General features: G+C 40.2%; 1 protein-coding gene and 1 long non-coding RNA gene across 5 annotated transcripts in view; one reads left to right on the forward strand and one right to left on the reverse strand.

Annotated features, from left to right (window-relative positions):
• LOC142497067 (uncharacterized) overlaps window positions 1–23,570 on the forward strand; it is a 175,119-nt gene that overhangs the window by 85,047 nt on the left and 66,502 nt on the right. The window lies entirely within an intron of this gene.
• The window catches only part of SORL1 (sortilin related receptor 1), a 231,647-nt gene that overhangs the window by 6,913 nt on the left and 201,164 nt on the right, over window positions 1–23,570 (reverse strand). For all 3 annotated transcript variants that reach the window (XM_075604362.1, XM_075604363.1, XM_075604361.1), the window contains exons 40-47: window positions 21,671–21,764; window positions 19,707–19,891; window positions 19,046–19,165; window positions 17,734–17,898; window positions 16,520–16,694; window positions 14,462–14,568; window positions 7,103–7,295; window positions 776–988 (exon numbers count right to left, since the gene is read on the reverse strand). In XM_075604362.1, coding sequence (XP_075460477.1) covers window positions 776–988; window positions 7,103–7,295; window positions 14,462–14,568; window positions 16,520–16,694; window positions 17,734–17,898; window positions 19,046–19,165; window positions 19,707–19,891; window positions 21,671–21,764 — 1,252 coding nt within the window. The remainder of the gene's footprint in view (window positions 1–775; window positions 989–7,102; window positions 7,296–14,461; window positions 14,569–16,519; window positions 16,695–17,733; window positions 17,899–19,045; window positions 19,166–19,706; window positions 19,892–21,670; window positions 21,765–23,570) is intronic.

Here is a 23,570-nt window from a genome sequence, read left to right on the forward strand (position 1 = left end):
AAAAAACAAAATATTCTTTAAGCGCCAAAATGACTTTTTGCAAGTCCTTTCAACTCTAACTTTATCCGTCAATTGTTTTCATCCAGCGGTGGTTTAGTTGAATCTCCCTACATGACGACAATCTGAATGATGTATTTACCCCTCTGTCAGAGCACCAAGTATGGGGGATAAGACGGTACTTTGTTTGCTTCTTACTGATCAGAAAGTGAAAACATACAAAAAGCAGCAGCGACAAATGCCTCCCGAGTTTCAGAATGCCATGGGAACAGCCCAATAAAAGTAGTTGATAAAAGGGGTCGGCAATGCAACCCTGGCAGCAAAAGGGTTAAAATTTTAAATTGCATTTTTTATTATTTAACAGCTATCAACACAAAAAATGCAAACCATTAAACAGATCACTTTTGTTGGTTTACAATGTTGGGATACCCATCTATATGTCATGATACCTTGGCAGCATTAGCAATGAATCCTACTACAGTACTGTATATTTTAAGTCATACTGTAATATACAGTACCTCAGACTTCCAATATATAGGTTTGGTGGGGTGTTACAGTAATTGAAAAGAATACTCCCAAGATATTTAGTTAACAAGTTGTCATGAGGCCAAGATCAGTAATAAACTGACAATGTATAGAGCAAAGGTTTTATACAGCCTGAAAACATATTCTACAAAGGATTCACAAGGTAAAGTTGAAACATACTTTTATATACTGTATGTTTTAACCTTACAAAACAGATTATGTAATGAAAAAGTCTTTTTGTGATATGTCTTACCTATATCATCCCCAGATGAGAAAATGGCAGCTCCCAGTCGCGAGCTGTAATGACTATTTGCGAATGCAGTGAAACTATTCTGAAGTCTTCTGTGTCGCATGTACAATATGACAAAGCCAAAGCCAGTTGCCACAAGGAGCAAGAACAAAACTGGTACGACTATAGCTGCTACATCAGAGGACTGCACAGACCTGGAGGATGATGGATCCTCACCTTACCAAAAAAAAAAAAAAGACAAAGATAAAACATAACGGAGATATTTCAAACAGAAATGAGTAGCGTGGTGTTACTAAATAATTTAATTGGTAAGATTATGGTTTTATAAAGTATAAAACACAAATAAAAAGGCAACTATAGATTAATGTGAATTAATGTTAACATTAACCCAGGCATGCCCATTACCACCGATTTTCTGTGATTCTTACAGATTTATAGCATTACCAGTCTTTACCTCAATAGACATTCATTGATAACCAGGGGTGGGTGAAAATATAAAATACGTAGGAGCCAGCGTTTTGATAGGTGGGGGTGGAGGGTCACCTTTCGGCTACCTCTCCTCACCCATCGTTGTCTGTGTCACTATCTGACACACACACACACACACACATAGATTCCTCTTGCTAATGTCCCTTGCTGGCTGCTCTGTTTCACTCACTCTAAATAAACCTGACATAAGTCTCTCCCCGACACTGCCTACACTAGCAGAGCCATGTGTGGGAGGAAGGAGTGTGGTTACCAAAGCGCTACACTGATCCCTGGGTGATGTCATGGCATTTTACAGGAGGGCTTCAGGGACATGTAGTTAATTTATGGAAATACTATACTACTGACAGGCACCAGGAGTGCATTTTTAGGTGCCCAGGATTTTTCCAACTCTGTTGATAACAATCAGTACTTTTCTATTACAATGAAAATTATTTGGGCCCAGAACCCAACATTTAAATCCTTGGAAGTTGACATCTGTTAATAGCTTCTCAATAGATTGAATACTGTAGGTGTCTTAAAGATCGTCTTTATATTTATTAATACCTGTGTTTCTGGTGGTGTAACTCAAGTAGAATGTGGAACCTTTAAGTACATTTCTTGGTATGATTTTAATTATTTTATTGACATTAAGCACACACGTTATACAAAAAAAATTATAGCAACATTTGTGGACACATTTTAAAAAAAATGTGCTTTTACAGTTTTATGCTAAAATTATACGATATAATTTGCACAAATTAATGCTATTGAGCAAAATAAGTATTTAATGGGCATTTACATGCACAAAATAAGAACGTAATACACATTTTCTGATATAAAACAATATTTGCACATTAAAACACTCACGTCTTCAGAATTTGGTTGAAAAAAAACCTTTGCCTTGCATCAACCAACTTTTGCAGTTCCTGAGGTGTTGTAATATGGAACCAGCCCTTGATAATTACATCTATTAATTCTCTCTTGTTGCTGGGATTATTCTGTCTCACTTTTATCTTGATCAAAGGTTCTGGATTGAGTTAAAGTCTAGACTCTTTCCTGGCCAAAGTAGTACACAAACTTTCTTTTCCACAAAACATTTACATGTTAATTTAGCTGTATGACAAGGAGCTTGCTGGAAAAAATATTCTGTGTCATTATTACCAGACATAGATCACTCACTGAAGAAACAAATTTGGATTCAAAGATTGAATCAATGTATTTTTTGGCGGTTTGGGTCCCATCAATAACATGTATCCGCCCAACAGCATGACTTGCCATGCAGCCATGCACAAACCATCACATCCAAAAAGATATATTTTTGTTTCATCACTCCATATGATTTTTCCTTGTCTTGTACTGTCCAATTGAGATGCTCCTTGGCCCACAGATACAGTTTCTTCCATGGAATCTTTTCTTTTAGGTCACCGTTAAATAGTCGATGACTAACAGTTCTGTCACTCATGGTTGTATAAGAACTGTGAGGAATACAGTAGCTTGGATATCGTGTGATGATCTGATCCTATTTTCTAGGGACAGTCACTTTATCCTTCTGTCATCTTGCTGAGTTGTGCGCTTTTTCTTCTTGTTATGTAAACATCGTATTTCGTTTTTTTTTTTTACAAGCTTTTAAATTCCACTTTACGTTGCTCCACCACCAATCATTCTAGCAATGTCTTCATGCGTGTAACCACACAGTCAAAGTTACCGCCGAGTCCTTTTCCTTGTTGTCCAATATTTTCTTGTAACAGGAGCCATTTGATTGTAAAATACTGTTACTCTGGTGTATTAGTTACTAACAGAAAAATAAAGTATTCAAAAATACAGTAAAAATTTAACAAATTTGCCTAGTTGTGACGGTGAAGGGGTAACCAGGCTCACTAATAAAGGTCAAGCCCACTTGGTTTCCCCTGATCCATGTTTTGGGGTCCTAGAGTGTCAGTTCTTGGATCTGCCTGTCGTACATGTCCTGCTGTGTCTGTATGTAAAATGTGCGACAAATAATTTTTATGTTTTTGCCTTTCCAGGAGTGCCAGCAAGCAGAGCTTGCTAGGCTATGAGGTTCAGGGTGGGTTTTGTGCAGAAACTCTTTACAGATTGTGGCTATGTAGCGGGATTCCAGAGTTACTGGATATCCCAAAAATGTAGCCGGAAATCAGGTAGGATTCTCAGATACATTGAAGCACAATGCTCCGGTCAAAATCCTACCCTGAAAATGTTCTTGCAGCTCACCGCCAGGAGTCCCTGCTTCAGCACAGACCAGAAAGGTAAAAGGGGCATAGGGGATCAAGGTATCCCCAGAACGGTACAGGGATCTTTAGTATAAAGGGGGTGCCCAGTTCATGCCCAAGTGACCCTGGTATAGGGGTTCAGGGGGGTGCTCCAGCTATAGGATAAAGCGGCGAGGTTTATTTTGTAAAAATGTAAAGTCAGGTAAAGTCTTTAGGTTGACCGGGACTTGGCCCAAAATGTCCTGTAACTCAAATTGGCATGAAGTTCCTGACGCCACCGCTGTATCTGCTCCGGAGCTACCGAAATCTCTTGACCGGGAAATAGTACCAAACGCCCTGGTACTCTTTTCGGCTTGCAATCCCAGCGGCGACCGATATGTTCTCTTTTCAGAACTTGGCCCTGAAAAGTTGGCTCGCTGGTATTTCTCTCAGAGCATCTTTGGTGATTTCAAATTTGCTGCTGCTGTCTTGGCGCTTAGAATCTCTCGTCCAGATTGACTGCAGGGGTTCTTATAGTATTTTGGAGTCCATTCACAAAATACTACAACCAATCCCAGTGTGGGATCTTTACAACCAGCCAATCAGATGGCTGCCAGTCTTATGGAAGCTGGACAAGCGGATCTTCTGAATGTAACAAGGGCATGCGCGAGTTTGCCACCTTAGTCACTTGCTATGCAGAAGCCACCCGCAAGGCTAGGTGCCTCCAGGTCTGGGAAGGCGAATGCTAGCCGGAACGGCTTGCATTGATCCCAGGACGTAGGTACTTCACCTAGGCATCCAGCCCACATGTTCTTCACACCTCTGGCAGCATCTGTGGCTTTCAAGTCCGGACCTCAAGTAGACTCAGTGGCACCACAGTTTGGTAGCTCCCTGGCTCACTCAGAATACCGGCTTTGAAATTCCCAGCTTATTTTACAGTGCACAAAAATTAAATTGTAAACATACCTGTTTAATAAAATATACTTTACACTGTTATTCTAAGTCTTCTGGTTATGAGAGCTAGAATGAGATTCTTTACTTTTATTCCCACTAGCCATATCCCTCACACATTGCAAACCTGACTCAGACTTTTAAAATCCGCACAGCCTTCTGTGCTATTAAAATATTATGGAACAAAATATTTTTTCCCAGTCCCAAAGTAGAATGAAAAAAAACGCTTAGGTTCATTCTCAGAGCTGTATCTCATTAACTTCTTGAAATCCGAACTTAGGTTTCATAAAACGAGTAACCAGCAGGGCATAATACCTTTATTGATAGCCTGGTTACCGCCTCACGGTAACGCGTTGCCATGGCAACGTGACGTCACATGCGTCGGCGCCCGAGACATGGTAAGGAGGGGGGCAGTGCAGACAGGGGGGCGCAAGGGGGAAAGTTTGTGCACCCCTGGGCTAGATCAACATTTCTGATTGGTCTGAATTTAGATTTGAGAATGCTCTCTATAGATTGCTTTGAACTGTTTGTTTTACTCCACGTTTCTCCCCATATTTCAGAAAATATTAGCTGCATTAGAAAAATTATTCCACAATTAGAATTAGTATAACATTTCCTTTTTAGTGATGTATAATTAATATTTAAAATGTAAATGGATGAAGAAACCAGCATAAAACAGGTAAAAAAACATTTCACCTGAAGATTCCACAATTTTGGCCACTAGTGTATATCAATATAAATGGTGGTACTCTACATACTTAACAATATTGTAGGGGTTCACTATAAGGAAAAGTCTAAGAATGAATAATCTTCTGTTAACTGTAGAGGGTATGAAATAATGAGATACCCAAGTAAAACAAATGCATGTTTTGTCAGTCACTCCAGCAAAGTGTTATAATTGTTACAAGGTTTTCAACCTGCATTTACTGGATCTAGAAGTGTGTGTACAGTATATATAGTCTATTCATTTTCTGCACTTTATAAACAGCATGGGTGAGATTTATATGAAATGTGTGATCATTTGTAAAATGTCTCGTGTTATGAACCACAATTGCTGAACTGAATGGATGGATTACATTATTGTAACATGCTTTTAATGAAAATTAAAAAGCAAGCAATTGTATTTAGCACACAAACAGTAAACACAACTATTGCTGAGAGTATTTGATTGTTTTTATTTTATTGTTCCTTTTTGTCTTTTACTAGGTATTAAGAAGTAATAATGTTTCAGGGCACCAGCCCTCTTGTCAGATCACCTCTCAGTGTAGACACATACTGTAGTAAACGGACATTTAAGACGAGTAGAAATAACACTCGCCCCCACCCTCTTGGAAACAAAAGCAAAACGAACAGATGCGAATACAGATGTGTGAAGACTCCATGTAGAAGGGAGGACAATGTACCCGCCTGAATCTCGATACTTCTGGATTGTGTGCAACGCATCATAGCAAGGTCCACCCTTCATAACAAGCACCTTTGCCATGGCAACACAGCTACCCGGTGTTTAGTGACCATGGCAACCCAAGATGCCATAGTAAATTGAAAATAAATTGGATCTTTACTCTTTTCAAAGGCAGTTACAGTATCTTGCCATTTATGAGATTAACAGCCTAAAATGCAGACACATTAATTACAAATCCTTCTTGTGTCTGCAATATCAGGGACAGCAACCTATCATTTTCTCCTTTTTTCTCTTCACCTGTTTTACACCAATGCATTAAGCAAAAGATCGGTTTGTGCGGTTTCAGAAAAAGCAGGAGCAGGTAGAATTAGTAATGACTCCATGCACTGCAGAGGTAACTCTCAATGTATTACTTCCTGGGAAAACATTTTATAAATAAATACCAATATCATAAATGACATCACATCTACTTTTTAGAAGAAAATGCATAATTTCAGGAAATTGTTGCTGGTTACCAATAACTACATCAGATCCAGGCATCTGTAGGTAATGATGGCTGGGAATCTGACTAGCTATCTGATTCCCGCCGTTTCCTCTGGTCCAGATAAACCAAGCCTACCAGATTGTGCCAGGGCTAACTGAATCACAAAAACGATGAATGGTCCAGAGTAAAATACAGAGCACTTTCTTAGGGTTGGCCTAGGAGCCTTCCTTTGTGTGTGCTCTGGGGAGAGGCCTGCCCTCCATTTCCCTCAGTGGTATATCTGCCCTGCTTGTCAGGGGACTGTGTGCGCAGTGGGAGTCCCGTGACAGGGGAAGAGGACTGTGCAACAGACCTCCCCAGCGGGACCAGTCTTTTCCTTTATTATTAGTTTGTGGTTTTGTGTTTGTAAAGCAAACAACAGCTCCTGATGGTTTCATTTTGAGTCTTGTGTTTAGCATCTCACTACCTGGCTACATTAATGTAGTACATATGTATTTTTCCTTCAAATGTTTTTAAATAAGAGTGTAGTTTGTCTATAATAAGAACATGGCTAAGTATGAAACAATTAAAAAATAATTTGCCGATTCTAACAAAAATGTATATCTATTTTCTTTGACAGATCTTGAATTAGATTGTCTTGGTCTACCTGTCATTGCACTGTCTCACTGATTCAATTATTTGCATTTTCATTAACGGATATTGGCCCCAAAGATTTAAGCCCTTTCTATTCAATCTTCCCTAGCAAAGAGAAGACTGCTTCATTGTTTATTGAATATTTTTTACCTTTTCTGTGGTCCTAAAAAGAACGGATAACTTACCAGCTCCTAGTTCATCATAGAGAAGCAATGCTGGCTCGCCGCAGATCTGCCCACTGAACAGACATCTGGCTTGAACTGTGAATGTGTAGTTATGTCCCATTTTCAGGTTAGAAATTTTGAAGAAGTTATCAGTTGTGTTTCCAAGAAAGGTTGTTATATTATTCACACTGTCAAACATGTGTATCTCATATCCCTGTTATTGTTTTAAAAAATAAAAAAAAAACATTTAGCAAACTCAAATTTCCTCCTTGGTCATAGCCCCATTTAACTGTGCTGCGAAATATATTGAATAAATAAGAATAGTTACGTAACATAGCGCATTGTTAAACCCTAAAGTACTATATAGCAAAGTAACTTGTGTGGTACTTGTATTAGAAGTTATGATGTTTTAATGAACCAACTGCCAAAACACACTTGAAGAGACCTTTTAAAGAGAAAGGTTTTATAAGCTCTAATTCATAAAATGTAATTTATGAAGAACTCATGTTGGTCACAATGTATAACACTTGTAAACTTTTCTACTGGTTGTGGAGCTTTTAACAAAAATAAAAAATAGGAACTTTTGCCTTCCAATATTTCATTTTCTATGGCAACCTTTGCAAGTGGATTGGATGCGTCACCGGGGAGTACGAAAACCTTCTAGGCAGGTATAAATCAATCCACAATTCTTGCTTTATTATATTTCTTAGAAAGGAATATAACTTCTCTCTACTCTATAATAGATTCTGGAAGTAACAGCTGCACGAGACTCCAGTAGAGTAGCCATTACTGTCTTGGCTACTCCTCTACTTAGCCTGTTCCGCTCAAACTCAAGGCAAATAATTAAACATTTCTGAATTTAGAGGACTCAGTGGAATCAGCAGGTTTACAAGCATCCAAGGCTGCCCTGTTTTGAGCTATATCAATTTAAAAAACCAGGCAATTCTTGGTCAAAATGGGGCATATCAGCATAACCTCCATCTAATGTCTCCTGATCTTCAGGAGTTTCATCATCATGGGACCTAGAGAGAAGACATATGCCAGGCAAAAATTCCAAGGAATAGACACTGAATTCTGGGTTAGGGGCTCAATTATTGAACCATCTAGAGCTTTACACTTTCTTGTGGCTGTGAGATCCATTTCAGGCCAACCCCACTTTTCTACAATTTACAGAAATACCTACGAATCTAAATCCATTCTGATGGTAGAACATGATTTCTGCTTAAAATAAAACAACTTCCAGATTAATTTTGCTTGTTATGCGAGAGGCTGCTAAGGCAGGAATATTCATCTCTGCCCAACAGCAAATTCTGGCGACTTCAATCAACATCTGGCTGAGCACGTTCCTTGTTATTTCACGATATATGCAACTGTAGAAGTGTTATCTGAGATAATCTTTGTTGGAAACCCCTTAGCTTTCAAATGTCTTGATAGTCGGCCACACAGTTAATTTCTAGCACTTTAATAGCCTGACCTTAGACCACAGACCTTGGGTATAGGTGTTAGGACCAGTACGTCAGGCCAGAATCTGCACTTGTGTTAAACCATCCATTTTGTCTGTTCATAACCAGTTAAGATTCTGTAGTCAGCCTTTTGCTTAAAAATAATTTCTAATGCACTCAGTTTCTGCCAAATTACATTTCCTTTCTCGCTGCTCAGGATATTGCCAAGATACTTTTTGTATTGTCAGTTTCCTGCTGTTTTAGTCAATATACAATAGACTGGTTCTCTGAAAGAGGCAAAATCGTATAACTTAATTGCTAGAGACTCAAGGTCTTTTTTGATAACAGACAATGAATAAGCTATGTATTCAAACAGTGCCTGTATTGGGAGAATCACGTTCCAAAATCATGCTACTAATATGTCCTGCCCTTAAATCACGCCTCTAACCCACGCCACGCCTAAGCCACACCCAGGTTACACCTATGTTACGCCTCTAACAAAACCCCTCTGTTTCCCTGTATAAAAATCTTAACCCAATGCTTAATAAACTGAGGCGGAAGGATTGAAACACTGTGTGTTGGTTCTTTCGTTTCCCGGATCCGTACGTTCTATCAAAATCGGAGATAACATTGTCAGTGCATGCCAAAGCTTCCCAGGGAGTCTGCTGCAGGGTGCAGATGTGTGTATCCTGTCACAGAAGCCTAGGCCGGGAAAAGGTTTCCTTCAATAGGGGTCTCCATCTCACCTGCTGGAAACCCGACATCTAGTTCAGTCACCTGCCCTATAAAGGGAATTTAGCCCATTGACTCCCTTACAGTGCCTCACAGCACCCCAAGTTACAATTCTTGAATTGAGTATGGAGGGTGGAGGGGGGGGGGGGGAGAAGACTGTGGTGTGGCGAGGGGAGGAAGAATTGTGTGTGTGTGAAGAACAAAGAAAAATGAAAAAGGGAAATATGCATTTTATTCCCCCAAGTACTTTTCCTTTCCCTAATTCCGATTGAAGATTATTATATGTTAATATTTGTACACACACCTATATGTGTGTGCAGTATATGTCTGTGTTTGTGGAGGTGGATTCAAATTTATAATTTGTTGCTGCTCTAAAAATATTTTGGGCACAGAAAAAAACAAACAAAAAAAAAAAAGGCCCTTCCTTGAAAGGTTGCAGACGACTTGCCTACGAGCGCTTACAAAACCTCATCTTATCGGTCTAACAGAAGATAATGGCCTCTACACCTCCTAATATCATGGGGGTTATTGCCTCCGGGGCTTCACCGAAATCTTTCATAAATAGTAAAGACTAATTTGTGTTTAGCACAATGATCCGCTGACCAACTCTTCAGCGATAATTCTTCTCTTGCCACTTTTGAATGACCTGCAGACCTGGCTAGAAACTTCGCAACATCCATCGATGCATTGCACAAAATCAGTTGCATCTGCATCTTTATCGTCGGCAAAATCTTTTAGAAGCGTCTGTCTGGTGGCTCTAATCCTTCTTCTGATATAAAATATGAACTGTCCTGGAGATACAGGCCATGGTAGTGGCTTGTTCAGCTTCTTCAAAACCACTTTCATTCTTTTCTCCATAACGTCTCTAAAAGCTGATGTATCTTCTAGGGGGATAGTACTCTTTTATGAGAAATCTTCAGCAGCGCTGCACCCAACTTAAGTTCACCCAAAATGCAATATCATCTGAAAAGAGATGTATCTTCAATATTCGTGAGATCGGGCATTTTCTTTCCAGAGCAGCACATTCTCCATTGATCAACTGCTTAATTGACCGACGGGATATCTGTGCCCTCAAAAGCAGTCCTTTAGTCAATACTCAAGCTTAGATCTATATTATTAATCTGTCTATTTCCTCTACTTTGAAAGAACTGGTTTCTTCTAAAACGTGTCCTCCATTAAAATCCTCTGAGGATTGTCAGTCAGAGCTGAGCTGCAGATTCTGCTGGGCAGTGTTTAAGGCTAGAATTCATCCAGCTCACACTACTGTAGGTTTGTAACATGAAACTCATAACAATCTTTGCACACCTGATTAATGGCATCCAGGCTTCATGCACGAAAATCAGCATTGAATATTCCTCTACTCCCATATCATTGATGCAAACACTACACAACTTTTTAGCAGAACTTAAGGGCAAAAGGCACAACAGATGTTTCTGCTTAGCAGTCACATTCTTAGGCCTGACAACCTGCTGTTTGCCTTTGGTCTCAGATTTGGGCTCAGGAGCCTTTCTAGCAGACATAGTGCCAGTGGCAGAAGCAAAGAGAGACACTTATGTAGTAAAAAGGACATCTCTGATCTCAGTAACCAAGCCCCAAAATCAGCAAAAAGAGGGTGTGCTCTCAAAAAGATTTCATTCTGTCGGGTCAACTAACTGAGCCGATACAACAAAGTGGCAATTCTATACAGTAAATTAAACCAGGCGCCAGGCACATGATCTGCAGACTTCCTAAGAGATTAACTCATAAGCTTGGCCTTATCAAATTGTTGTGTGTCCGAAATAAATCAGCATGGACCGCTAGACAAGGAAGGGGGAACTCCAGAAGAAGCTTTGCCGTAGCAAGAGCGCCTAAAGGGAGATCCTGTAAGCAAAAACAATCCCTGGTAAAAAAAAACTTTGTTTCACTGCCTGCTTCTCCTGGAGTGTGCTGTAAAGAACCAGTGGGAATTCAGGAAACTCCCTTTTAGTGCCTGTATCAAGATGTAGCCCCCAAAATTAAAAAAGTATGTCAGGGGAAAAACTCTTACCTTCAAGTATGTTAGGACAAAGAAAATAACTGACGCAGGAAGGTGCGTGGCTTAATCCACAAAGTATGATGTCACAGCTTCCTATTTGCGGGAGCTTTACAAGGTTATATTGCGTGCCTGCCGGGGCTACAGCCAGACCAGCAATCTATTCAGAGACATTTATCTATTTATCTCGGGAAGCAGGGCGGGGGGGAGGGGGGGAGAAGAGGGGCGGTCGCCGGAGCTGAAATTAATGTGGCTCAACCCAGGAGCAACCCTCCCCCCCCCCACCCCCGGCTTCCCACCTAAAGCAAAACAATAACAAGTGTAAATTCTGCTTTAAATACACTGGTAATGGTTGCCATAGAGGAATGAAAGACAAGAAGATATTAGTAGGCACAATCTTCTACTTTTTTATTTTTGCATTACCTTCGATAAAGGTTCTAAGTTCTAAGTTGATGTAAACGAAATTAGGAAATCAAATAAATTCATGACGAAAAAGTACTCTGCTCTATCAATATGTTCAAAGATGTAAGATGACAACACAAGAACAAATTATTTATTATTCTTCATGCGACCAAAACCACATTTTATTTCAAAGGAAAAAAGTGTGTATATATATATATATATATATATATATATATATATATACATACATATACAGTGGTCGACAAATCACCAAAAAATCTACTCGCTGAACAAAATATTCTACTCGCCACCTAGTACCACACGTGTGCTGCTTGGGCCAATAGGAGCTCGCCACGATGTTAAATCCACTCGCCGGGGCGAGCAAATGTATAGGTTTGTCGAACACTGTAATATATATATATATATATACATATATATATATATATATGTGTGTATATATATATATATATGTATTTATATATGTATACACACATATATACATATACACATACATACATACATAAATACATATATATACACACACACACACACACAGATATATATATATATATATATATATATATATATATATATATATATATATACACACACACACACACACACACACACACACACACACACACACACACACCGATGCCGGTTGCAACATGACATCAAGGGACAGCACGCAGGTAAGTAAAGCATACATTTTCTATATTTGATAGAAGACACAAAAACCGACGTTTCAAGGTGGTGAGAAAGGTCCCACTGGGGGACCGAAACGTCGGTTTTTGTGTCTTCTATCAAATATAGAAAATTTATGATTTACTTACCTGCGTGCTGTCCCTTGATGTCGTGTTGCAACCGGAATCGTATGGTCTGTTATTGCTTTATGAGAGAGAGAGAGAGAGAGAGAGAGAGAGAGAGAGAGAGAGAGAGAGAGAGAGAGAGAGAGAGAGAGAGAGAGAGAGAGAGAGAGAGAGAGAGAGAGAGAGAGAGAGAGAGAGAGAGAGAGAGATATCTATACACATATATACATACTGTAAATATTACTGTATGCTCATTTGCATGGTTTAGACAGGTCTGCAACCCAGTCTTTCCCCATTATCGCCCAGCATACAGCGCTTCCACTGCAGCAAGGGATTCTGTGAAATGACATGCAAATGAGCACTCAGTGCCACCTTTTGTCTCAAGCTCGTATTACACAAGCAAATCCTCAAACCAATGCATGCTGTTTTAAACACAGCTTTTAGACAGAGGCTGGGATGAGATGCAAAGCCATTAAACCCACTCACAGACATGTTTCAACCATGACAGGTTGCGCGAGCGTGTGAGGGATCGCGCATGCGCAGGGACAGTCAGGGAGTTGCGGCGGCCAATGGAGACTCGCGCATGCGCAGGAGATTCACGCACGCGGCCCCAAGGGATTAGCAGCCTCCACGGGACTACAACTCCCATGAGGCATAGAGAGGCAGGCACCAGGTGCCTCAAGGGGGCCAATGAGAGACATGGATTCCCAGACAGGCAGATAAATACATTTCGCGGGCTTTGGAGCACGGCAGTTGGAGCTGGGAGCAGGAAGGGGAAGGAAGGGTGTAGGGAGCAAGTGGCTCCTACACCAGGTAAGGTTCCACAGAGCCCAGGCAGGCCCCAACTCCCCACTAGGTTAGTGGGTAAGTACTGAGGGACAGCCCCTAGGTTAGGGACCCTGCCTTTAGGTGCGGGTGGTGTGCAGTCTTGTCAGTGTCACGGCTGTCAGTGCTGTGAGGGCTGACAAGAAGGCATCGTGTGTGTGTGCAGCACGTTTGCTGCAGGCACCAAGCAGGTTCAGTGTGAGTGCAGTGCGGTTGCTGCAGGTGCTGTGAGTATTAGGTAGAAGTTAGTCAGAGGGGACCCGGGTGGTGAAGGGAGATGTAGTGTGGGTGCAGGGGGTCAGTGACCCACCTGCATAGGACAGGCTACCCCGTAGGCCCCTATGAGTTTCCTCTAAAGTCACTTAAGGTTGCTGTGCTGTAGGGACGGCCTATAGTAGCTGCGAGCATCACCCTTACTGAGTACAAGCTAGGGACAAAGGGGGCAAGAGTGCGGAGCAGGTTTGCTGGCGAGTCGTCTGGGACCAGACAGCTGGACATTGAGACCCAGGAGGCAGACTGCGATCCGCCTGACCCTTTTCGAAGAGGTACCGGTCACCGCCGTGACCGGAAGGTACTATACTGTAACAACAAGTGCACCATCACCGGTCATCAGGCGCTGATCCCGCCTTAGGCTCAACTATTTAAGGACAATAGCGAGTGGCTAGAGGACCGAGCCAACACCAACATATTGCTATACATGGACACGGTGTGTGGGGCACTGCGGTGAGGGGACGTAGACGTACTCCTGATGAGTGAGGGAGCCGCTAAGGTTATACTGTTTATAAGTGTACATGTTATGTGTTATTGCCACCCTTCGTTATCATAGTAAAGGCATTGGTTGTTATACATGCTGAGTGTGTGTGTATTGATATATTGTCCTGCGAGGAACCACTCCCTCTCTGGTGGGAGCCATCGCAGGTGGAGGCGCTGCACCGAGTACAGGGTTACTCATATTGTACTTGCCCCAGGTTCCCCACGGCGGAAGCTCAGCCCTCCTGTGAGCCTGACAGGTAAAGCACCACACCAGGTAACATTAGGTTCCCCTTACATACGCCATATATGCGATTGGGGGGGGGGGGATACCCGTTACATATATATATACACACACATACATACATAGACAGACAGACAGACACACACACACAAAAAGGATACTTACTCGGTTATCATTGAAATTCTTTTCTTTCAGAGCTAAACTCTTCCAAAAAAGCAGAATATGATTATTTTCACTTATGATTTTTAGTGCTTCTGGTGCAGATAACGGTACTAAAAAAAATAAAATATACACAGTATATGTATTAGCTTCTCTTTTAACTGAAATGTCTTCCAGTCTATCTGGTATAAATATCAAAAGCATGGATTCTCAAGCAGGGAGAGATCTGTAGACTCACAATACATGGGGCATCCTTATTCATTTTGCTTCTTAATGTTAGTTTATTCTTGCTTAATTAAAATTCTTTTTTTTTTTAATAAGAATGTTTACTTTTCATTTTCTAAACTTTACCTTGATCTTTGAGAACATGCTTAGAATTTGCCCACCCAACTCCCACCTGCAGAAATGACTAGAATAGCAGTTTATGCACTGACCCTAATTGGATTACAAATGTCTACTGCAATCCAGCAACATTTTTTATTTTTGGAATGCTTCATGTGACTAAATATATATATTTTTTGTTCCATATTAATTTTCCTTGAAACATACACCACAATTGGCTGGTATCTCTCTCTTGCACCTGCTTTTGTGCTCACAAAGGTATACTGTACATGATATTAGACAAGCCTCAATATCATATTTATTTTTATTTTGCATTCACAGTAGAATAGACAAAAAAAAATATGCAGATCACATGCTTGATAAAATATATATTGGTTACGATGAGAACAGTATGGCAGTCAGCATTTCAGCAGCTGCTGCTTAAAAGATGAGAAACGCAGTACCACTCAGCATCAACAACAAAAGTGCTTTGATACAGAACAGCAGAGACTGATGCATCACCGGAGGTTCGAGTGACAGAATACAGCCACAACGCACATTTTGCTTAATTGCTTCTTCAAGGAAGATATATCGTTTTTGACCGGTAAGTCATGGTGTGTATACTTTTTTCAACAAAACTACTAGTTGAAATGTTCCACGTCTTTTTGTATGTAAGGTTGCAATATCACCAAGCTTTCCTTTTGTGTAAAAAAAAAAAAACTAGTGTGCACTTTAGGAGTTTGAAGGGGTTGTAGTTTGAAATGGTTTTTAATGTCTTGGGTATATATTATCTTTTCATTGGTATCTGTAATTTTTGTATTTTTGAATTGCGTCAACTTTCTGCGCTGCGCCCCCCTGCCTGCCAACCCTGTGCACGCGCACCCCCCCCTTACCTAAGATCCGGTGTCAAATGATCCGTTGGGTCATGTAACGTCATGCCGTTGCGTAATTTGACACCCGTTGCCATGCCGACGTATCACGTCACATGACCCCATGGCGTCATTGGATGCCGCGTTGCCGAAGACAAGGTAGGAGACACTGCAGAGGCCTCACGAGAGCCCCCGGCATTTAATTTAAATGCCTTGGGGAAGAGCACGGGGCCTCTGCAACTGCCGCTCCCCCCTTTGAAAAATCTTGCTCCCACCGGGGGTCACGCCCCCAACTTTGCACACCCCTGTGCTAGATATCTGTGTTTACACCATTTTTCTTTTCTTAAGCCCCTTGCGGTTCCCAAACTTGTCTTGGGTATCACTATTCTCAAAATTGAATCTGTAATTATTTATTTTGAAGATATACAGATGAAGACTTTTCTATGCCTTCAGGAACACGGTCAGCACTCGTATGAACGTCTTTATAAAAAGTGGTTTATTATAGGATCAATTGTTCGGTCCTGTACTCTGCCCTCTCTCAGGACCTTACCATTGATCCTGCAATAAATTACCTTTTATAAAGAACGCCATGTGTCTGCCCACCTTCTATCCGTGTTCCTGTAGCCTATACCAGTCCACTGTGCACCCATGGCAAATACAGTATCTACAGTACATGTTATTTTGTACACTGCCCTTTGCATGCATTCTACAGTTACTTATTTGTGCTTCTCTTTAGACATCTAGAAATATTTTATAAGGAGATGTATGTTCAAAATTCTTCTCTATACATCAATTTAACTTCAGATTTCAAGGCTTTAGGCCACATTGAGAAAAACATATAGCACATTTTTCACTTTAGTTAATACTGGCTTACCTGTGCTTATTTTTATACTTGATTCCTTGCTCATGTTTCTCAGTTGGACAATCACACTGTATTTTCCGCCAGGTTCCAGTTTCCCAATCTTGTACTCAATTGTATTGTTCTGGGTATTTACCTTGTAATTTATATCAGTCCTCCTTATCATATCCTTCAACGCAACAATGTATGCCTATAGCATTAAATATGTACAATAATCATAAATGGAGAGTTGATGCATTTGCATAAAGGAAAACAAATGTTTTATTTCACACATGCAAAAGTCTATTTTTGAACAATTGATATTAATCCTTTGTGTAGTTATAATTCATAGAGATAAAAGGTATAGCAGTTTAATAATTCTGAACAACAGCGTCTAAAAACTACAAATCCCATAAAAAGAACAGAAGAATATTTAAGGAGGTGGGGGGTGGGGGGGGGGCGCGGAAGTAAGAAAATGTTTGAGTTTAAAGTAGCAATTAGTGCACAAGTTGCAAGAACTACACTAGAAATGATTGTGGTGGGACCACTTGGGAAAAACTGTTGATGCATGGTGTGATATATACTGTAACTCAGGCTAATTCCATGGGGCATATGGATTTGCAGAGCAAAAAACAGCACCAATAGATTTTTTATTTTATGCATCTGGAAGAATATTTTTGCCTCAGAACTGAACAACTCTAAACCTGACACACAGAAAAAAATATTGTGGACCCTTTGAGTGACCTGACAAACGCATGGAAAGGAAAGTCAGCTAATGTTCATAAATGATTGAGGGTGGGTGTTTGTTGGGGGTAGGTTCCCTGGGGAGGGTGGTTAGGATCCAGCGGTTAACATCATGTCATAGCAGTTAGTAAGGCATAGCAAGCAAAGCATTACTGGAATCTTTAGGCTGCGGTCCCAGTAATGTCTGTGACACGCGCGCCCGGCGGGGGGGGGGGGGGGGATGGCGGCGCGTGTCACAGCGCTAACCGCGATCTGCGGTTTCCTCTAAGTACCCCCTTTTCTGTTTCACCCTCAGTTTATAGGGTAGTGCCAATATCAATGTTGGGTCATTTGATTCTGTCTGACATTTTGTTCAATTCCAGGCTGGAGGGTCTTTCTTCTAGCTATTATTTTAGTGTACAGTGAACTGAATTGTAAAGTCTTTGTTTTGTAATGCATTATGTCCTTGTTTAAATATTGTATAACACTGTCCAATTCAACACAGTTTTAGTATTTCTGTAACTTACCATTTTATTATCTGGAGAGTCATATGGAGACTCCCACTTGATAACAGCCGATGTTTTATCAATCTGTACTGCATGAAGATGTCGAGGGGGTAATCTGTTATCTGGAATCATTTTTACCACAGCGTAGTCTGAAGGTGGACCTTGATACGGTGATATTACACGCACCTTGAAAAAAAAAAAAAAAAAAAAAAAACAATATCAAAGTTTTTTAATCCTTGGCTGACCACGTTTACTACTTGAATATGCATTTAAAAGCTCTAGTTCCTCTTAGAGAGCCATATTTCCTTGTACACCGTGTCCTTATTTTTCCTGATTATTAACCCCTTTCATTTCCTTTAGCGGTTAGCCATTAAGATAATGAAGCTTTGCTTATAGTTTATTTGTATTTTTAGTACAGGAGGGCCCCGGGTATACGGCAGGTTCCGTTTCAGGGGCCCGCCGTATAGTGAAAATCGCCGGAAAGCGGATCCAGTGATTTTCAGTTCTGTGCATGCGCAGACCGGCGGATTTGCCGTTCTGCGCGCGCAAACTACGGTATGTGCACGCAGACTATGGTCTGCGCATGCGCGCCGGGCGCAACCGCCCGTTCTGCACATGCGCGACGTACTATCCAACATGGCGGCCCCCTTCTCGGTGCAGCCGTATCGGCGGATCGCCGAAAAGCGAAGCGCCGAGAAGCGGGGCCCTGCTGTATATCATATTGAAGCAGGGGGTCTCCGGAGCTGGACACCCTGCTTCCTAAAATACAGGCCTCAGTATGGGGTTCCAGTATCTTCCGCAAGTTTAAATCTCTTGTGTCATGTGGGCCATGAGATTCCGGCACCCCGTACTGAGGCCTGCACCTCGGGAAGCAGGGGGTCCCCAGAACTGAAATGAGTGCGGTTCAGCTCCGGAGATCCCGTTTCAATACTGCATACATACAATAATAATAAAAATAGTAACATCTGCTGTAAGCGCTGTGTAGGGGACTGTGAGCAGCCGTGGTCGGACTCCGTTCAGCAACGCTTTCCCTCGCACCCAAACTGAACATAAATAATGCTGCATCAGTATGCACTGGAAATTGTTTTTTTATATACATTAAAACATTTTTTTTAGTGTGCACACATGTGTGGTGTTGCTACTAATTTATTACCCAACCCAACCCAACCGATTTGTAAAAATAGTCTGTGAAATCTTGTTGTTTAAGTTCTTATATTCCTCAATGATGTAAGAAAATACCAAAACCTCTTACTTGACAGGGTTTACATCTCACCAAAACATTTTTTGAAATAAATAAGCATACTAAGACAAAAGGATAAAACAATTAACTTACTAAAAACAAGTACTGTTCATCTTGGTTCACAAGAATGGTTATATTATGGAGAGCTGTGGTGACGTTGTATGGATTTCTGTGCAGTTCTAAAAATGATGTGGCATAAAAAACGCCATAGACCTAAGTATAAAGAGAAGAATTAGATCGAAATCTTGAGAACATAGCTTACTTCTAAGGAAGAGGTTAATATGCTACATAAACTTGGAAAGATGAATAGGTTTTATGCAGAAACTAAAACAGACGTGAATAGTCTCACCTGGTAATACAGTATATGAACAATGCTTTACATCAGGTAACGTCATCCTGGTATGTTCTACAGAAAGCACTAAATACTGTAGCTTATATTTTCAATATCTCAACCAGAAGTGTAACTTCTGCTATTATTCTATCCAGCTCTGTAGCTCTGGTAGGGTTACATTGTGGTGAATACAGTTTTTAATGCAATAATATCCTACAGCATTATGCCTTTTGGCAAGTACATTACACAGATGACCTCATTTTACTAATCTTTCACTGATAATATACAACTGCTTGTGCATATAAGTACTTAGAGCAATAAAGGCTTTCTATAATACTTTATAAAATTCAGTTTTGTTTACCTCAGAGTACATCTACAAGAACAAACAAGTTTAGAAGATAAAATAAGTTAAACAAGTCATACCACATTTTTCGGTCCAGTCCAGTTGCAATCAACAGTTGTTTGATTGATGGCTTTGGCTTTAAGACTTGGAGATGCTGGCCTCGTACCCAGTGTCACAAAGTGTTGAAAAGACACAGCACTTTCACCAAAATCAGTTTTGGCCCAAGCAGAAATCTCATAGGCTGTTTGAGCTGTTAGATTGCCAACTAAATAGAAAACAACAGGTAAAATATGCAATCAAAGGGGCAAGCCTTCCTAGGAGAAAAGTAAACTAATTGCAGGGGATACATCTGGGGGATTGAGGTATATTTTACCAAAATCTGACAAACAAATATATATTTAAATAACTTCCTACAGTTCATTTCTAAACATGGTGTTAAACAGGAGTTTAAATCATCAAAGCACCCTCTTCCAATATCTTTGTCTGTACTGTATGATAAGGATAGGGTGGGATAATGGTAAAGAAAACACTTGATCGACAAACATTCCCCCATCCAGAGGCCCCAAAGAAATATCAACTTCTAATTAATTTCCATAAAAATAAAAGTAGCCTTTTACCATCAGCATGGTTAGATTTGTTTAGTAAAGCCAATAAGACTAGTTAAATTCTTTTCTGGACAGCTAGGATAGCACTTACAGTATAACTGCCCTTTGTGGAAAAGGTATCAGTGGTTTAGTGCTCTATTACATGGTAAGCTCTCTATGGCACTCAAAGCAAATAAGGCTTCTTTCTAGCCATTAGTAAACAGCAGAAAGGTAGACTGCAAACCAGAGGTGCAGAAAAGGGCTTATAATCAGTTTCAAGAATGTGATTAAAAAACTAAAGTGGTTGAGGCCAGGAAGAAAAAAAATACTTACTAAGTCGTCCTCCACCATAAGACATCTTGCAGCACAACTTAGAAAATATGGCCCCTTACAGTCTATTCAAATAAATGGTCTGTAAGGTGACTTATGGCCCAGAGGGTGTTTTATGGAGAACACAGCTTAGTCAATGTGGCCCATTAGGTGTCTTGCAGCGCAGATGGTGTCTTAGAGTAGCAATTCTTAGTAAATATTGTCTGAAGTGTATTTGTTTCATAACTTAATTTGCACATGCACTTACACATAAAAAAAAAACTGCATTGTTACTGCATTTTTCGATCTGCAAAATCACATCTTGCATCCATTAATTAAATGTAACCTATATTAATGTTTTACATGGCTTTAGTCGCCAATTTTCATAAACGTTATATTAAAAGAAACAAAAATACTTCCAACATACTTGTATTTTACCCAAACCGTATTCTTGTTTATTGGTGGTTAGGTTTCACTGAGTAAATACAACTTCTTAAATTCTATTGAATATATTCTAAACATTGCTCTGCAAATTATTTAATTTAAATTCACCTTTGTGCAGTATCCTAATGACCATTTAGCATATAAAGATCAAACAATCTGTAATGTAAATCTGATTCTTAACACTCAATAATCTTTAAAGGTAAGAGTAACAAAATGTATTGTAGAGAACAATGTTTGTTTCAGCAGCCAGCAACAAATACTACCACAAGTCTGGATCATAAGTCACTTTAGAGAACTGTGCTTACCAGAATGGTGTAGGATAGTTCAATGTATTCTGAACAAATAAATGAAACGTGCAACGTTAATAGGATGATATATACTGTATCAAGATAATACAATGGATATTTTAATTCACTGGCTTATCTTCTATTTTGGATCATCCTTCAGAAAATCCAGACTATACTGCGAGGCGAAACTGAACAAAGATACATTCAGCCACAGATGTCAATAACATTCTCCAAGACATTGTGACTTTTCTTCCCAGTGAAAAATCACGCCCCAGTCACTGACAATACCCACAATGGCTTCTCCAAACCCATGTTATGTATGCTCAGCTTTGGTCAGATATTTTTACAAACATAATTAAACTAACCAAATAATTACTAATATAAGCCATATCCACACAACAATACATTTTTATAAGTCACCTTTATATGATACTGTTTTTTTAAATTGTAGTGTTCTTTTCTCTTGCACGTGCGTGTCAAATTCCCACGCAAAAGCCACCACATAACCATTTACCTGTCGAGAAGAAAACATGATTGATTATGTTGCCAATAAAAGCAAGATTGCATGCTCAAACATCAAAACGACACTATATCCAATTTAAAATATATACAGTCGATAACTGTGTAATTTTTTTAATAACCATTGTTTTGGGGGTTTTTTTTGCTCTTTTTTTCGGGTGGGACGCATTCTTAACCAAAAGGTCCAGTTGAGCTGATTCATGTCTCTTGACGTTTGGGCACCCCTTTGGCTCCTGAGATACAAAAATTCTTGCCCGGTGTGTACAATATGGCTGCATGATCAGCTTCTGTGGCCAATGCAACTGCCACTGGAACTGCTATATTATTGACATGATTTCAGTATTAGGCGATAGGGCCGTATTTTGTGTTTTTGTGTATCATAGACTGAGGACCATGGATCAGCTCTGAGGGATCCCACCGTTCAAATGCACAATTATCATTATTTTTTTTTTTTTTTTTAAGAAACAGAAACTTCTGCTTTAAAGGGGCAATTCCTTTATAGGACCAAGGTGAACTAATGGCAGTTGCATGTTCAATAGATTAAATGTACAAATGTAGCGAGACTTGCTGATCTTAGTGCGCGAAAACAGTATAAACGCAGCAGGGCCCCTGCTTCTGAATGGGAGCCTCGTAGCGCTAACCCTTGAGAGGCATCCGTGTTGAAGCCAAACAGTCTGGAGGACACACTTCTACGGTACAGGAAGCAGTCTCTGCGAGTGTGCCCTGTCCTGGATCAGCTTAGAAGGTAAGAAGCAGTCTCTGTCCAACCCCATGATGAAGTAGATGACGTAATATGGGTATCTATGTCATGAGATGTCTTGATGACAGAGACTGCTTCTTTAACTTAGAAGAGTGTGCCGTTTCCCTCTGCGCACTCCTCCAAATTGTCTGGCTTGTCAGGATTTACCCTGCATGGGTCCCATTCAGAAGCATGGCCGTGATCCATCCCTGTAGGCACTGTCCTCTGCGTCGCTGATTTTTGCCTGCCCATCTGCAACGCCGCTGATTTTTGCTTGTCCGTCAGCGGTGCCGAAGACAGCAAGTCTTGCTACATCTGTAGGCGATTGAAACAATGTTTATACAAATCAGAGGATAAGCATTTTAAAATCATGTTTTAAACCTTTAATGTCTCTATAATAGCCAAATGATACGAAGTGTTTATACCACCTTCACCTAATCTCTTTTGTGATGAGATTTTCTAAGCAGTGCTGAAGAGAGATTGGTTATTTACAGTCTCTCTTTCTCTAATGATGTGTTTGATGCAGAGAAACAGAATTTGACTGCATATAAAACTTCTTGTCCCACGTAGTCTACCCATTTCCCTATCTATTGTAAAACACCAGACCCCATTTAAATCATTGCCTTTCACATTTAGGTTAGCCTTGCATCTATCCCAGGCATTTTTTAATTCCCTTACTGTATTGGCCTCTCCCATATCTGTTGGGATGCTATTCCACAAATCCACCATCCTTTCCATGTAGAAATAACTCCTCACATTTCCCCTGAGCCTGCCACCCCTCCAGTTGCAGAGCATGACCTCTTCTTTGACTAATGATGGCAGCATTATTTGTTTAAAGGGGAAAGAACAACAATTACCAGATACTGTAAGATTATAATTAGGAAGACCCAGAGGAAATTGACAAACTTATTTATACACAAGAAGCAAAAGTGAAAACTTTACTTGAGGGAGAATTCAATCTTTCCAAGGAGTCTAATTGCATTGACAAGTTATTTTGTCCCACTATGTGCGGTTGCTCCTTTAAAATTACTTACTATAGGAAAAAAAGTTTCAGCAAAAATT

Source organism: Ascaphus truei, chromosome 6 (assembly GCF_040206685.1).
Source record: "Ascaphus truei isolate aAscTru1 chromosome 6, aAscTru1.hap1, whole genome shotgun sequence".
Taxonomy (NCBI): Eukaryota; Metazoa; Chordata; class Amphibia; order Anura; family Ascaphidae; genus Ascaphus; species Ascaphus truei.